Source organism: Megalobrama amblycephala, linkage group LG6, assembly GCF_018812025.1.
Source record: "Megalobrama amblycephala isolate DHTTF-2021 linkage group LG6, ASM1881202v1, whole genome shotgun sequence".
Lineage (NCBI taxonomy): Eukaryota > Metazoa > Chordata > Actinopteri > Cypriniformes > Xenocyprididae > Megalobrama > Megalobrama amblycephala.
This window is the reverse complement of record NC_063049.1, coordinates 30031421-30045004: the sequence shown is the minus strand read 5'-3', so window position 1 is coordinate 30045004 and position 13584 is coordinate 30031421. Positions and strand designations below refer to the sequence as shown.

The following is a 13584-nucleotide window of genomic DNA, read 5'->3' as shown; positions in this document are numbered from 1 at the left end:
TCATTCAAATCACCATCACTTTGGGCATTTGCTTACGTTAGCGTGTATTGTTGTTCTAGACATTGACATGTCAGGTGCTAACTGACTAGCTGCTGATGAATTCACTGACCATGATCGTCGAGACTGTCAGGGGACCCTGGACCTCCAGCATGGAAACTTGACGTTCAAAGTCAATCAAATTAGCTCCTTCCAGTCCACTAGCCTGAGCAATGAACAGCCTTGCCCAAACCCAATAGCTTGGAGCTGACGACATCGACGGAGCGATCTCACATTCACCTCATGGGGTAAGACATACATTGATAAATATGGAGGACATGAACAATGCCATTTGAAGAGTCTCCAAAGAATAACATTCAGTGCAGCATAATGACGATAAGTCAGAGATATGCTTTCTCTCTCAGTGCCTTAAGCATTGTTTTGAAGAGTAGGTATCAAATTGGACTAATATTTGCATGAGACAGAGATGTTTTTGTAGTATTCAGAGAGCTCCATGGGCGCACGGCCTCCTCGTGTGACGACCAGACAGTGAAAATAAAAAAAGGATCAGTTCTACAACTTACGGCACAGGAATCCATTCCACACAGACTGCTACTGTTTTGATGTTCATCTTCAACTGTTCCTGGTGTTTTAATAACCTGTGGAGGGCCACTTGTAAATGCTTGATGTGGGCAAAGTCAAAAACTTGTAAGATATTAGATATGCGCAGGAATATCAAACCAAATCCTCGGAACACCAGGGTTTTTTGCTTTCACATTTGCTTTTAAGATTTAGTCAAAGGTGCTCAATGAGGAAAGTACGAAAGAGACAGCTGGGAAGAAGCTTATCTGCGAGACATAAGGAGGGTATCTGCACACTCCTTGATATTTTGAAAAGAGCCATCAACACTCATTTCTGTCAGCTTGTGTAAATTCTTCTGAATGGAGTTTGCCTGCTCTAAGTATTGTTAAACGCAAGAATAACAGCAGGAGAGAGATGTGGGGCGTCTCAGATACAGCATATCGAAAGTACACATTTTCAGAAGTCTTTGACTATCTCCATTAAACGATTGAATTAAGTGCTAAAGCAAATTCGTTTTGACATAAAATGCATATTTTTCCTCCTCTATGTTTTAGTATCTCATATGTTTTTGAGCTTGGCGGTGTCAAGGGTTTTTTATTTGTGAAAGCAACCAACTGAATCTAATCTTTCCCTCTTTAAATCTGATTTTTTTTTTTTTTTTTTTAATGCTGAAATTAACAGGTAACTCCAAACCTTATGCCGGTTTCCATGACAAACACAACATAAAGGTGGAGAACATGAGGGGTACTGTTCCATTAAGTCATTAAGTCCTTATAAAACCAAAACTCTGAGAGCATCTTTAGCCCTGCTGCTGCCCTCAGGCAGAGAACCGCTGTGTTTGAAGATCAAAGTTGTAGAGGTGTGACTCTAGGTTTATATGTGCAGGGAAATTGAAAATTTCCCTAAACTGGAGGGGTCTGCATAAAAAAGTAGGCCACAGCCCAGTAATAGTTTTCAAAAACAGGAGTTCTGTTATGACAACTCTTGGAGTGTTTGGCATAGTAATGGATATTAAAATGTTGAAATGTTTGGTCTTAGCAGAATAGATCTGCTACGCTGCTGCTGCTGCTGTTGTTGGTTATTCCTGCTGCAGAGCAAGTACGGGACTTGCTACTGCCAGTACATACATGACATGCTACTGTGAGCAAGTAAGACATGCTGCTGCTGTACAATATAGCATACATTAATTACCCATAGCAGATCTATACAGGTGGAGCTGGGGAAGGTGGAGGGTTTCTGAAAGTGCGCTGCCACTGCTACAGCAAATGCTGACCAAGTATTTAAAGGTTGAGCAGAGCGAGCTCATTGGCTAATGATACAGCAGGAACTAATCAGCAGAGAATGATGTGATTGCAAGCAGATTGAGTTAAGGACCTATCAGCCTGTGCCATCTAGGATTTCATGACAAAACTTTGTATTAAAGTGCACCTTTTGAACTGAGTTTTATTGAGTAACTGACTTATGTCATTAGACCTCAATTAGTGACTCAAATCTGACGTCCATCTCTAGGTGTGTGTGAACCGGTTCACCCAAATCCACCTACCACAATCAAAGATCCATTACAGCAAAAAAGCAAAAGAAACAAATCTACCAATTAGCGGCATATTTTATGTTCATATCCTTCTATACAATAAATTACTGAAATTATTTTACTGAATATTCTGAATGTAAACTTTCAAGAGAAATTTAACTAGCCTGTTCTCAGAATCTCATAATAGTGTGGAATATAAAAATTATTTAGATCTGGCAAAACATCATGTGGCTCAAAAGAAGAATACAATCTTTATGGTGTGTGCTGTAGCATGACTGTACTTCATAATTCACACTCAACTCTACTTGTGCGACTCACCAACAGAATGACTCCCATGAGTGAAAAACACTCATTCAAAGTGATCATATATAAAAGGGAAAGTGTTTAGCAGGGGAGGTTTTCAATGGCTCGGTCATGTTTGCCCTGAATAGGCGGTGCCAGCTTGGGTTTCCTCCAGGAATTAAGCTTTTTGTTTGTGTCTATAGGCCAGAAGTGACAGCTATTCCTGCTTGCTCAAAGTAAGCTTATACATTTGTCATGAGAAAGGCTGTGTCTACGTCCACCCCTTGTGACATGAAAGCCTCAGTTCTGTAACAGGAAGCTCAACTGTAGACTTCCACATAAACATACTATAATAGAAGGGTGGTCTAAACAGCCAGGGAGACAGAGAAAGGAGATAGAAAGGCCTGAGCTGTGCTTTGAGTAAAATTATATACCGCATGATCCCAAATAACTGTCTTCATTAAATTTATTGTGCGATGTCTATTTGTTTTTCCTCACAAACCCATTTAGAAACATGATAAATTTGCCACACTAATAAATCAGAGATTTTTAACATTATTTAATGTATTCACTGATTATTATTAAAACTAACATTTTATACATTTCCCTACCCCTCTGTAGCATATTTGAACACCAATAAAACAATGAAATAAACAATTTGCCATGCCTCACCTGTTTCTGTGACGAATTCATGAGTTGAGATCATGTATTTTGACTATTTACAATGTATACTGTTCATAATAACAGAACTCTTTTTGGTGTGGGTTATAGACATTTACACGGTTTATTTACAGGTTTATTGTCACTGTACTGCCTGGTTTCTCACAGCACAAAACTGAACGTTTGTAGCACGCAAATAGCGCATCTCTACGGCACATTTCCTCAAATCACTTCATCATTGTTAGTAAACGTCAGTAAATTAATGTGGGCCTTGAAGCACTCTTAAATATAGGCTATGCAACTGCTTTCTCACGTTATCAGAGACACATGTACACAAAAGTACCTACATTAATGCATTTTCATTATTGTAAAGCCAATATTCACTATAATTCAGAATAAAATAATCTTTGTTTGTTAAAACGATACTCCGCCCGCTTTGTTTGACACGTGACAGGCCTGAATGAATGGCAGACAAGACGTTAGCCTGTAAGCATATCCAGGACTAAATTATTTTAATCGAGGTATGATACAGGCCTATTTATTCTTAATAATGATATTACAATAACAACAGTTTTAAAAAAAAAAAAAAGAAAAAAAAAAAAATATATATATATATAAGAACTGAGATTTTAGTGAGTGTTTTCTAAACGAGCACCTGCCACTCTTTCTTTTTTCTTCATCCCTTTTCATCATCTTCTTTCTCCAATGGCGAGTTCAAATGCACATGTAACATGTTGCAGCAGTTACAAGTAGCCTAGCTATTGCACCTCTTAAGCCATCTTGGCTATAAACGTGACATTGTCTATCAATATGTAGATATGGATTAGTGAAATACAGTGTGGATGCAGCAGTATCCGTTGTAATCTGTCTAAAAACGAAGCCATAATTAATTTATTTGAATTATATATTCAGTAATGCCAGGATAAGCATATATATCAGCTTTATGTGTGATTTCAAGTGAAATTTTAGTGTTTTACTCGCTTAAGTAGTCTAATCTTTTTGAACCGAGTCACAAAAATCTCCAACTCTGTTGCCCGGGAAAAAAACAATGTGGGGGGAAATATGTTTTTTAAAGTTATTTTTTGCTCTTTTATTTATTCACCGGACATAAATATTTAATTTAATGTTTGCATATTTTAAAGTAACAAAATATGTCAACAAATGCTTTTTTCCCTAATAAAACTATTTATATTGTTTTTACTCTCATATTTGCTGTTTTACAGTGTGATTGTGTGTCAATAAAAATGTAACTACCAATTGAAAATTTGCTCTCCTTTTTACCGTCTGGGAACACCTGAACATGAGCCTCAGAAATATTATTGTTTATTTGTCTGTAAATTCGTTATGAAAATTATTCATTTATATTGAATCATAATTATATTCAATCATAATTTTCAGGTGGTCCAAATTCCATCAATATTTAATTAAAATTATTAGCAAATATACTGTTAAATATACCGTTGCTGTGGACCTCAATTAGAGACCTGTGTCGAGTTACTGCAGGTCACATAAGGTTATGTGGGCTTTCCGTGTTACAGGCCTATGTGTAGTTTTTGTCTTCATATCACTCTGTAACCCAGCGCAAAATGAACATTTGAAATGTAGAAATTGTAGCGTTTAATGTGGGTATTTGTCCATCTATTTTCGCAAAAGCACTTTCTCTCATTCTGTCACAAAATGACTCTTCTTTGCAGATAACTAATTCATATTTACAAGTCACATCATTAATATACCATCGGTGGAAGACACTGCCAAAACTGTATAACAGGGTTATTCAGAGTTAAACGTCAATCACAAAGACAATCGGTTTGATTCGATGCAGGTTGGCACTGTTTTTTTTTTGTTTTTGTTTTTTAACAAAGACAATGAAAGACATTGCGATTTGCGTCAATAAAAATAAAATAATATGAATAAAATGCCTCATTGATCATTTATTTATACTAATTTCATCTGAGATTTACAGACACATGCTGTTAACAAAAATACGTCCGACATGGCAATTCTGTCTCTTTCTGACTTAAAGAGGAAGCTATAATATTATAATGATTATGAAACATCGTTCTGTTATTCAGTGGCAGTCTCTAAGAGTGTAACACAAAACACATTTGGCACATAGTCTACGCTTTGTAGATTTTGTACAATAACCAATATGCGTAGGGAAAATGCGTATTAAACGATCAGAACAATAATACAGAATTAATAGGCTAATCATTTAGAATTAATTTTACGGCACAAAACTGTTTAGACAGAGGTACAATAAGGCGATAAAATATGATACCAAAATAGCTCTCGAATTGTTGATCGCTCCTGGGGAGGAAAAAAATCTAATTTTAACAAAATAATATATATAAAATAAAACAGTATGTTAAAGGTTGGCAAAAACATTCTGCTGTAGTTCGCTGTTATTTAAGTGTGTGTGTGTGTGTGTGTGTGTGTGTGTGTGTGTGTGTGTGTGTGTGTGTGTGTGTGTGTGTGTGTGTGTGTGAGAGAGAGGGAGTGTGTGTTTTGCTGAGTGAGTGAGTGAGTGAGTGAGTGAGTGAGTGAGCGAGAAAAAGACTGCGCATATATGTCTGCGCATATTTCTGCAGGTGTGGATGAAATCGACTGGAAAACGAAGGCAGCCATTGCTCTAATCATTGAAAGTGAGGTTATCACAGCCTAGGAACAATTACAGCTTTTGGTTAACATTTTGGTGTTAATTAATACATATTGTAACAAAAAACTTGTATAAAGTGTAATCATTTTATAAATAGTTTCTATTGTTCCTTAAATGTAAATGATGATATTTCGGTAGAAAAAAAAGTTATCCAGTGTCTTGTTTGTTGGTGGCCTCTATCCCTCCAGTCTATTAAATGGTAAGCTCCGCTGTATGAGCTCTATGAATGGGAGTTGGCAGCACTCACCAATGTCATAAATCAAAAAAAAAAAAAAAAAAAGAAAAGAAAAGAAGAAAAGTCTTTTGAAGCATAACGTAACTGCATATTTCAAGCAGACAATAAAAAAACTGTAGCATATGCAAAGGGTATATTTTATTATTATTATTATTATTAAGCCTATTAGTTCTATTTTTACATGCATGCAGTTGTAGAAGCTTTGTGTTTGTTTCCTTTGTTGCATTTCAGTGTCAAAATACCCTATAAAATAATATGAAGTCACTAACCATATATATATATATATATATATATATATATATATATATATATATATATATATATATATATTAATTTTCAGAAGAAATTTCCAAACATTACGTGTTTAAAAAAAGTCTGCTTTAAAGTGGAATGTACAGTCTTGAACAGTATTTATTTATTTATTTGTGGGCAGGTTTTTCTACACGGATCAATATCAGAGCAGCGTGCGCTGAGAAGGAAACGCCATCCAAGCACTGCAGGACGCTGACCTTTCACTCTCCCTACAGGTCACACCATCCTCCCCTAAACAGGTCAACACACCAACACACAACTATGTCAAAGTATGCCTTAACAGAGAATGTATCCAGCGGATACTAACACAAGCCAAGGAATGGGCGATTCAATCAAAAGCCGAAAACGCAAGAAAACATATACCCAGCAGCCCATAGGCATCTGCGCATTAATAATCAGTGTTCTGGTGATTTCTAAACAAACCGACTGGCTTCTTGGGAGTGGCCTTAAGTTGTATTTCCTGTGAATAAAATATGTAGGATATATATTATGTTCATGTGCCCATCTCAAAATACACTGTGGCACCGGGTGGTGATTTTACAGCCTATCCCTTCCCCCATGCTTTACACAAATGAATATTAATCTGATCCTTCACTGTATAAAGTTCTACACACTGCACTGGAGATTTAACACAGTGACACGGATGCGATCGCTCAAAGTCTCAAGAACCTCCAGTCTATTAATTACTTATGCTGAAGATTCGTGCTGTCACTGATATCATCATACACGAATAATAGCCTGCGACAATATTCATTAACGTTGCTGCTTGTCAAATGTGCGTTTACAATTATTTTATTTTATTCCGCTTTTATTGGGTTTATTCATCATCTGCGCACACGGAATTAAATAGAAAACCCGGCTTACAGTCGAGCGAACAAGTCGCAGGAACTGCCAGTCACCTCTTAATTCAGCAGGATTTTTTATATATATATAGAGAGCTTGTCAAGAGTGCCAGAGTCAAGTTCAAGTTCACGGCCACTTGATTTCAAACTCCATTTTATCCCAAGTGTGGAGGGAAGGGCGACTGCGGCATTAAATTGCGGCATTAATCCAAAATTAAACAAGGCTACTCTAATAGTGAAGAAAAACTTTATATTATTGGTACTGAGATTATGGACAGTTTTCCCGTGTATCTATTTTCTTCGTACTGCACTCAGTATGCCTGTGCATTGCTGCGAAAGCTCTATTAAAATGTTTCTGTCTTTTTTTCTTTTAAAATGCTGAAATATCAGTTCTAGTGGTCATTGGTGTTTGAAACGCCGAGATGTTTATGGAAAGATAATTCTGCCTAGTAACACAACAGCTAAATGCTTCTTCTGACCACTGTCAAATTTCTGTTTTAAAGTCTGTTTAGACTACACAGAAAGATGGCCTAAAAGTTGTCAAAGTTTATAAGCTATAGAAAGCATGGAAGGAACACGACGCGTTGTAAAGATTGTACACTTGCACCACGTTTTATTATATCTGTATGCAGTAAAATTTTTATCACAATAATGGAGAAAACACTTCTCAAACTTTGAACAAAACACATATAACAAAACAACTGCCCCTGTTCAGCCCATAATTGTACATATTTATAGTAAAGAAACATTCTTTATAAATATTGTTTCATCTGTAGCAAGTAAATACCATAATTTAATTACAAATGGATAAATATGGCAGTCGATATTTACAAAAAGAAGGGTGTAGTTACAGATATTTAACGGCACGACATTAATTTGCCCCACAATCTTCCAAATATATTTCACAATTCAAACTTGCAAAGCACAAAACATCACAAGTTAAGCCCAGCAAACTAAGATATACATTCACAAGCAAATATTGTGTCTGTCTTCGTTAAATGTTGACTTTGGCACTCTTTCCAGTTAATAGTTGTTTAGTTTACAATCAGTTTGCCTTAATGGGATCACAATATTCATTATGATAATACAACTTTATGGTAATATGTGCACTAAAAAGTCCAGTTAGAGAAATAGCTACCATTGAAGGAACATCTATACACCAAAAAACCGACAAAATCTATTACAACCATTGGGAAAGAGAGCGGGTAGTATGTACAAAAAAAAGATTATGTTTAGTGCTTTTGCGCACGTTTCTTCTGTCGATGTGGGAATGTTAAATCCTGCTGGACAAGCGCGTATTATAGGAGCGTTCGTTTTGTACAAGCTGTATATGGATCTCCTGGTTTTCTGAAATGGTTCCTCCAGGGATGGCACAGTCTTAAACATACCATTCACTGAAATTGGACGATAAACTGCTGTGGTTGTTGGAACTGTGGACCGCTGATGAAGGCGACAGATTGTTGTTGCTTTGGGTCTCAGTGGAGGGGGACACCAGACCAGGGGGTGTTGAGGACTCATAACCAGAACTTGCCGCTGGCGACGAGTCAGATGCAGATGGGGATGACTCGTGAACCTAAACACACACACGCGCGCACAAAAATTAAATAATTAATGATCCCGGAATGAATCATGAATAGCATGTATTGGTAAAACTTGTTCATGAGTAAATTCTGGACAAATAAATAGTTGGTTCAAATATGACAATATCAATGCATTAGCTAATAATCTGATATGTATATATAACAGTCATGTCTGTAAGTGTTTTTAATTAAATGCATCATTGATATTAATAAACGAAGTTGCCTTTAAACAGTTTAGTGACAAATAAATAATGTATTTCTCATTCTGTGTTCTAGAGGAATTACCTTCATATGCTTTCGAAGAGAACTGGGGTGAGTGTAGGACTTGTCGCACATTTTGCACAGATACGGTTTGTCTGACGTGTGAACGTGCATGTGCTTCTTTCGGTCACTGCTGTTCGCGAAGCGCCGATCACATCCCTCAAACTCACACTGAAATGGTTTCTCCCCTGAGAAGAAAAAAACGATATAAACATTCACACGATTAGTGATTAAGGTTTAAATCACCTTTATTTTTTAAAACACACCACAAAAATAGCCATATTACAACATATAATAAATCTGCGATTCAGGTATAGCTTCAAGAGAATATATAAATGTAATTATTTCTGAAGATAAAACATCTAAAACAAAGCATTTGAAATAAATTTAAAGGAAATCACTCAAGGGGTTATCATATGCACGTAGTTGTAATACAGAGCTGTAGTACGCCTTACAACGACACAGGGGGTCAACACAGCCTCATCTATAGCCTTTCAAATATGAGCAGTGTAAAAGTTACAACAATAAATAGATATATACAATTTAATTCTGCTGATAATTACGTTTGCAAGAATTTGCTTTATTCAGCAACCTGTCCAAACAAAACAAAATTAAAATAATCAATCACACTATTTTCAACGTTCAGCTTTTGTCAGCCCCACACAAAACTTAGCCATTTGCTTAGAAATAATCAAAATGCAATTAACACCTTGACAAATAGAAGGCTCAATACCTCCGTGTATTCTAAAGAGGAAATTGCTCAAATGTGCAACCCTGGTAATGGCCTGTCTAACACATAGACTGTCAATGCAATGGAAAGAATAACAAAAGGCCCACATATCGCCCATTCCTAAAGTAGGAAATATAGCCTATTCTTATTTTTATGTTGTCTTTTTTGTGTTGGAAATGGTCTGCATTTATTTTGTAATTCTTATATATGCATGTGTAGCTATGCGTTATGTATACATGTATATATGTTTTTAAATATAAAATGTATTATTGTTAGTGTGTGTGTGTGTATATATATATAGGCTATATACATTGTTTCTAATTTTAACAACAATTAAAATACTCCGGTACGTGGCCAAAAATCCTACAAAATAAACTGGAGTAAATTTCAAAATCCTGACGTAGTCACCCGAGTGCTTGAGCATTGGTCCACGCAAACATTAAACCGGTTGGAGAGATTTACGGCTGCTCTGCGCACGCGACGAGCCCTCGAGTCGCCTTTGACCCGTTTAAAGTTTATGAACCACAAACCCTCGACAGTCTCTTACATAATTCAGCACATTGTTGCAAAACATCGCATTTAGCCTACTCCGTACGAGTTCAGGTATAATCGCTTTCAGCCGCGTTCACTTAAACGAATTGGATATGTGCTCACAAACATCCGTTTTCTTTTAAAGATCTAAATCTGCTTGCGCTTTCAAAGTCTAAAAATACACCGTCCTGGCATAATCAGCTTAATTTTGTAAGAACCACTATTTGCGATACTATTTCTAGGATTGATAAAATAGACTATTGTAGCTCCAAAACATATTCAACACCCACAGATGTTAATGTTACGAGCTCAAGCAGAAATAAATATCATAATTACCTGTGTGTGTTCTCTTGTGAATCTTCAGGTTTTCTGATCTTGCGAAGACTTTGCCACATCCAGGGAACGGGCAGGGGAAAGGTTTTTCTCCCGTGTGCACGCGGATGTGATTGACCAGTTTATATTTGGCTTTAAAGGGCTTGCTTTCCCGGGGACACTCTTCCCAAAAGCAGACGTGGTTGCTCTGTTCGGGTCCTCCAACGTGCTCGACCGAGACGTGGGTGACCAGTTCGTGCATGGTGCTGAAAGTTTTATTGCAACTCTTCTTAGGATTACTGAGCTGCTCTGGATCGATCCACTTACAGATGAGCTCTTGCTTAATGCACTGCTGCCTCATGTAGCGAAAGAAGGCACCGGGGTGATGGTGATGCGCTGCCATATTCATCCCCATGTTCATATTCATGGAGCCGTATTGGTTGTGCAGCTGGGCGGCTGAGTAAGGGTCGGTCCTCGGGCTGGAGACCTGGTGGTACTGGTCTGATCGCCCGAAAACCTCCCCCGGTAGTCCGAGTCGCATCTGCCCGTTGAGCACGTTTGGGGAGCCGTGAGATCCATGCTGCTCGTGGATGCCAGGGAAGAGAATGTGGCCTTGGCTGTCTGTGTGAGAGTGATGGAGCGAGCCGGCAGTGGGGCCGAAGAGTGCGTGCTGGCCTCCCGCCGGTGACGATTCCCCGAATCCACGGCTGCGAAAGAGAAAGTCCCGCGTGGAGTTAAACGGCGAGCTCGCGTATGATGTGACATGAGCCGCGTGCGCGCCCAGAGCCGCTGCGGGGTAACCGGGCGCTTGGCTCGTGAATGCAGAACTCTGTCCGGGCGAGAGATCGTGGTTCAGTTTGAAGGCGCCCATGTGCGCCGAGTCGACGAAGCTGTTCTGCGCTAAACTCAAGTCTCTGTCCTGCATCTCACTGGAGGAGTGATGATGCCTGGCAAAGGTGCCCACTCCCAAACCAGGGAACTGATGCCCAGCGTCCAGTAACATGCTTTCGTTGAGCAAAACCAATTCTCTTTCAAGCAGTCTATGCACGGCGCTTCAACAAAACATATAAAAAATAAAATCGAATGCGCTACGGGAATATTAACTTCCAGATTTGATAACACGACATGAGGCGATGAAGTTCGATCCGCTCATAGGAAAAAAAGCTTTGCGTATTAAGTTAGGCTATATTTTTCTTGTGGATAACTTGTTACTCAAAATCCCCAATGCAACGAAATGAAAAGATTCCTTTGCGCTTTTCCTTTCAAACTGAGTCGATGTCGTTATTTTCAGAATACACGAAAATACAAGTCATTATCTTACTAAGTCTTCCTTGTTCTTGAAGCATCTCGAATTGGAATGTTTATTTCTTTCGCTTGTCTGTTTATCTCGGAGGGTCCCTCTTTCTCAGTGGACTGGCACTACCTCCTCTTACGCCCCCTTTAACTGGAGCCCGGTCATTCATTTGAAGCGCTCTCATTGGCCGCCGCTCCTCATCAATCCTAGGCGCCCCTCCAATCCAACGCACTCCTTTGGCAACTAATCGCTGATCGCCATCTTCCACCGATAATTACCGCCTACTTTTCGGAGAGCCTTTTCGGGGAATAGGTAGAGGGAAAGCAAAAATACTCGCGTTTAATCAGATCGTTTAATAAATCTAAATCAGTTGCCACGCGGGCTCATAAGAGTAAGTGTAACCCATAATTCTTTGGTGGACGTGTAAAACCTCGTGAGACATCAGTGTTGTTTGCATACTCATTTAATGATTTAAAATGTCTAAGATATTTAGGTTATAGCAAAATCCAATTACTTACTTTCGCATACTGTAATCCAACAAACAGTCAAGGTTAGCGTAAATGAAATACAAACTCTCAAACCTCGCTCCAGGTGCCTTGATTCAGTCTGCACGTGAGTATGACAACACATTTTGTCGATATGAAACAAGTAGGCTACGAATTCAATTTGTATGTGTTCGTCAGGACGTGATCATGTCTTCATGAGTGTTGATTGACACATCAAAAACAAACAAACGTGTATTCATAAATAAATAGCCTATTACATTAGCCTATTGAAACATGAAGTAGGCCTACTAAAAAATCAATAATATGGAAAACTGGGCAGTAGACGGAGTCGGCGATGGTACATTGTCGTCATTGCCATCAACCTCATCTTTAATAGGCCTACTTGGATTAATTTATTTGGTTTAAAAACGCACTTATTCGTAGCTGGTACCAAAGCTACTCTGAATAACAATATGCAAATTGTATTTCCTTTATAACAGAAGCATAAACTTCAGGTACTGTTTGAAACACAGCAAATACAACAACAGTATACATTTGAGATATTTTGTAGGCTACTACCTACATTTTTTCTACCACCAGGACTTATTCCTAAGCACCCAAATATGCGTATTCTGAGTATTTTAGCACATTCCAGAATGACAATTGATTTATTTTAGCTATATATGGTTGTATGCTTGTGTCAAACAAGCACGATATGATTTAGGCTGCCTTTAATATAAAAAAGTGACGTCATAGACCGAGAGCCTAGTCTTTCCGATTGAATAAATCAGGGAATCTGCATTATTTAAAATCAAGTTCAGCGGTATTTTGTGGTTACGGAACAAGCGTAAATGCGAGCTTTTACTAGCCAATGTAGACTATCCTGTACACTCACGGACAATAACGAAACCGTCCAACTGAAGTTATTCAAGCACATGTGGATGGAGTTACTGCATTACGGATTCCAGGCCAATGTACACAAGCCACTCCATGGACCATTTCTGATCTAAGAAATAGTCCTAAAGCTCCCCAGCGTTTATTTAAATGTTAACATTCATACATTCATTTAAAGGAGGTTTACTTACAATTTCATTGAACCTAAGTCCCATAAAGTCCCGTTCCAACGCACAACACACTTTGTCTTGTCTTTCCTCTTCTCCGAACGTTTTAAGCTGTAAATAATAGGGCGGAGGATGTATAAAACTTTGGGAATTCTGTGTGCCTCAGCTCAAAGCCATGCTGTTTGAACGTTATGTACCATTCTTCCAAGACTATTTCTACCCTCTCCACAGGAAACACAGGATCTGATCCAAGT

General features: G+C 38.2%; 1 protein-coding gene and 1 long non-coding RNA gene across 4 annotated transcripts in view; one reads left to right on the top strand and one right to left on the bottom strand.

Moving 5' to 3' along the window:
* Window positions 1–8221, top strand: part of LOC125270355 — a 25305-nt gene extending 17084 nt beyond the window's left edge. The window contains exon 2 of the long non-coding RNA XR_007185334.1: window positions 6356–8221. This is a non-coding gene — a long non-coding RNA (uncharacterized LOC125270355). The remainder of the gene's footprint in view (window positions 1–6355) is intronic.
* Window positions 7664–13584, bottom strand: zic2a (zic family member 2 (odd-paired homolog, Drosophila), a). Of its 3 annotated transcripts, none has more exons than XM_048193841.1 (4): window positions 13355–13584; window positions 10515–12081; window positions 8942–9105; window positions 7664–8649 (listed from the first exon to the last, which is right to left on the bottom strand). In XM_048193841.1, the coding sequence occupies exons 2-4, from the start codon at window positions 11491–11493 to the stop codon at window positions 8455–8457; spliced, it is 1338 nt and encodes a 445-aa protein (XP_048049798.1). In that variant the 5' UTR covers window positions 11494–12081; window positions 13355–13584; the 3' UTR covers window positions 7664–8454. The 3 variants fall into 3 exon arrangements, with proteins under 3 accessions (XP_048049798.1, XP_048049799.1, XP_048049797.1); XM_048193842.1 differs by having other exon boundaries at window positions 10515–11197; window positions 13355–13579; XM_048193840.1 differs by lacking the exon at window positions 13355–13584 and having other exon boundaries at window positions 10515–12359.

Bases quoted from the DNA above. Each gene is read 5' to 3' on its own strand.
- zic2a (XM_048193841.1), bottom strand. From the start codon at position 11,493: ATGTTACTGGACGCTGGGCATCAGTTCCCTGGTTTGGGAGTGGGCACC. The intron at 9,106-10,514 runs GTAATTATGATA...TTTTCTTCTCAG, and splicing joins TCACAAGAGAACACACACAG to GGGAGAAACCATTTCAGTGT. The intron at 8,650-8,941 runs GTAATTCCTCTA...GTGTGTGTTTAG, and splicing joins CTCTTCGAAAGCATATGAAG to GTTCACGAGTCATCCCCATC.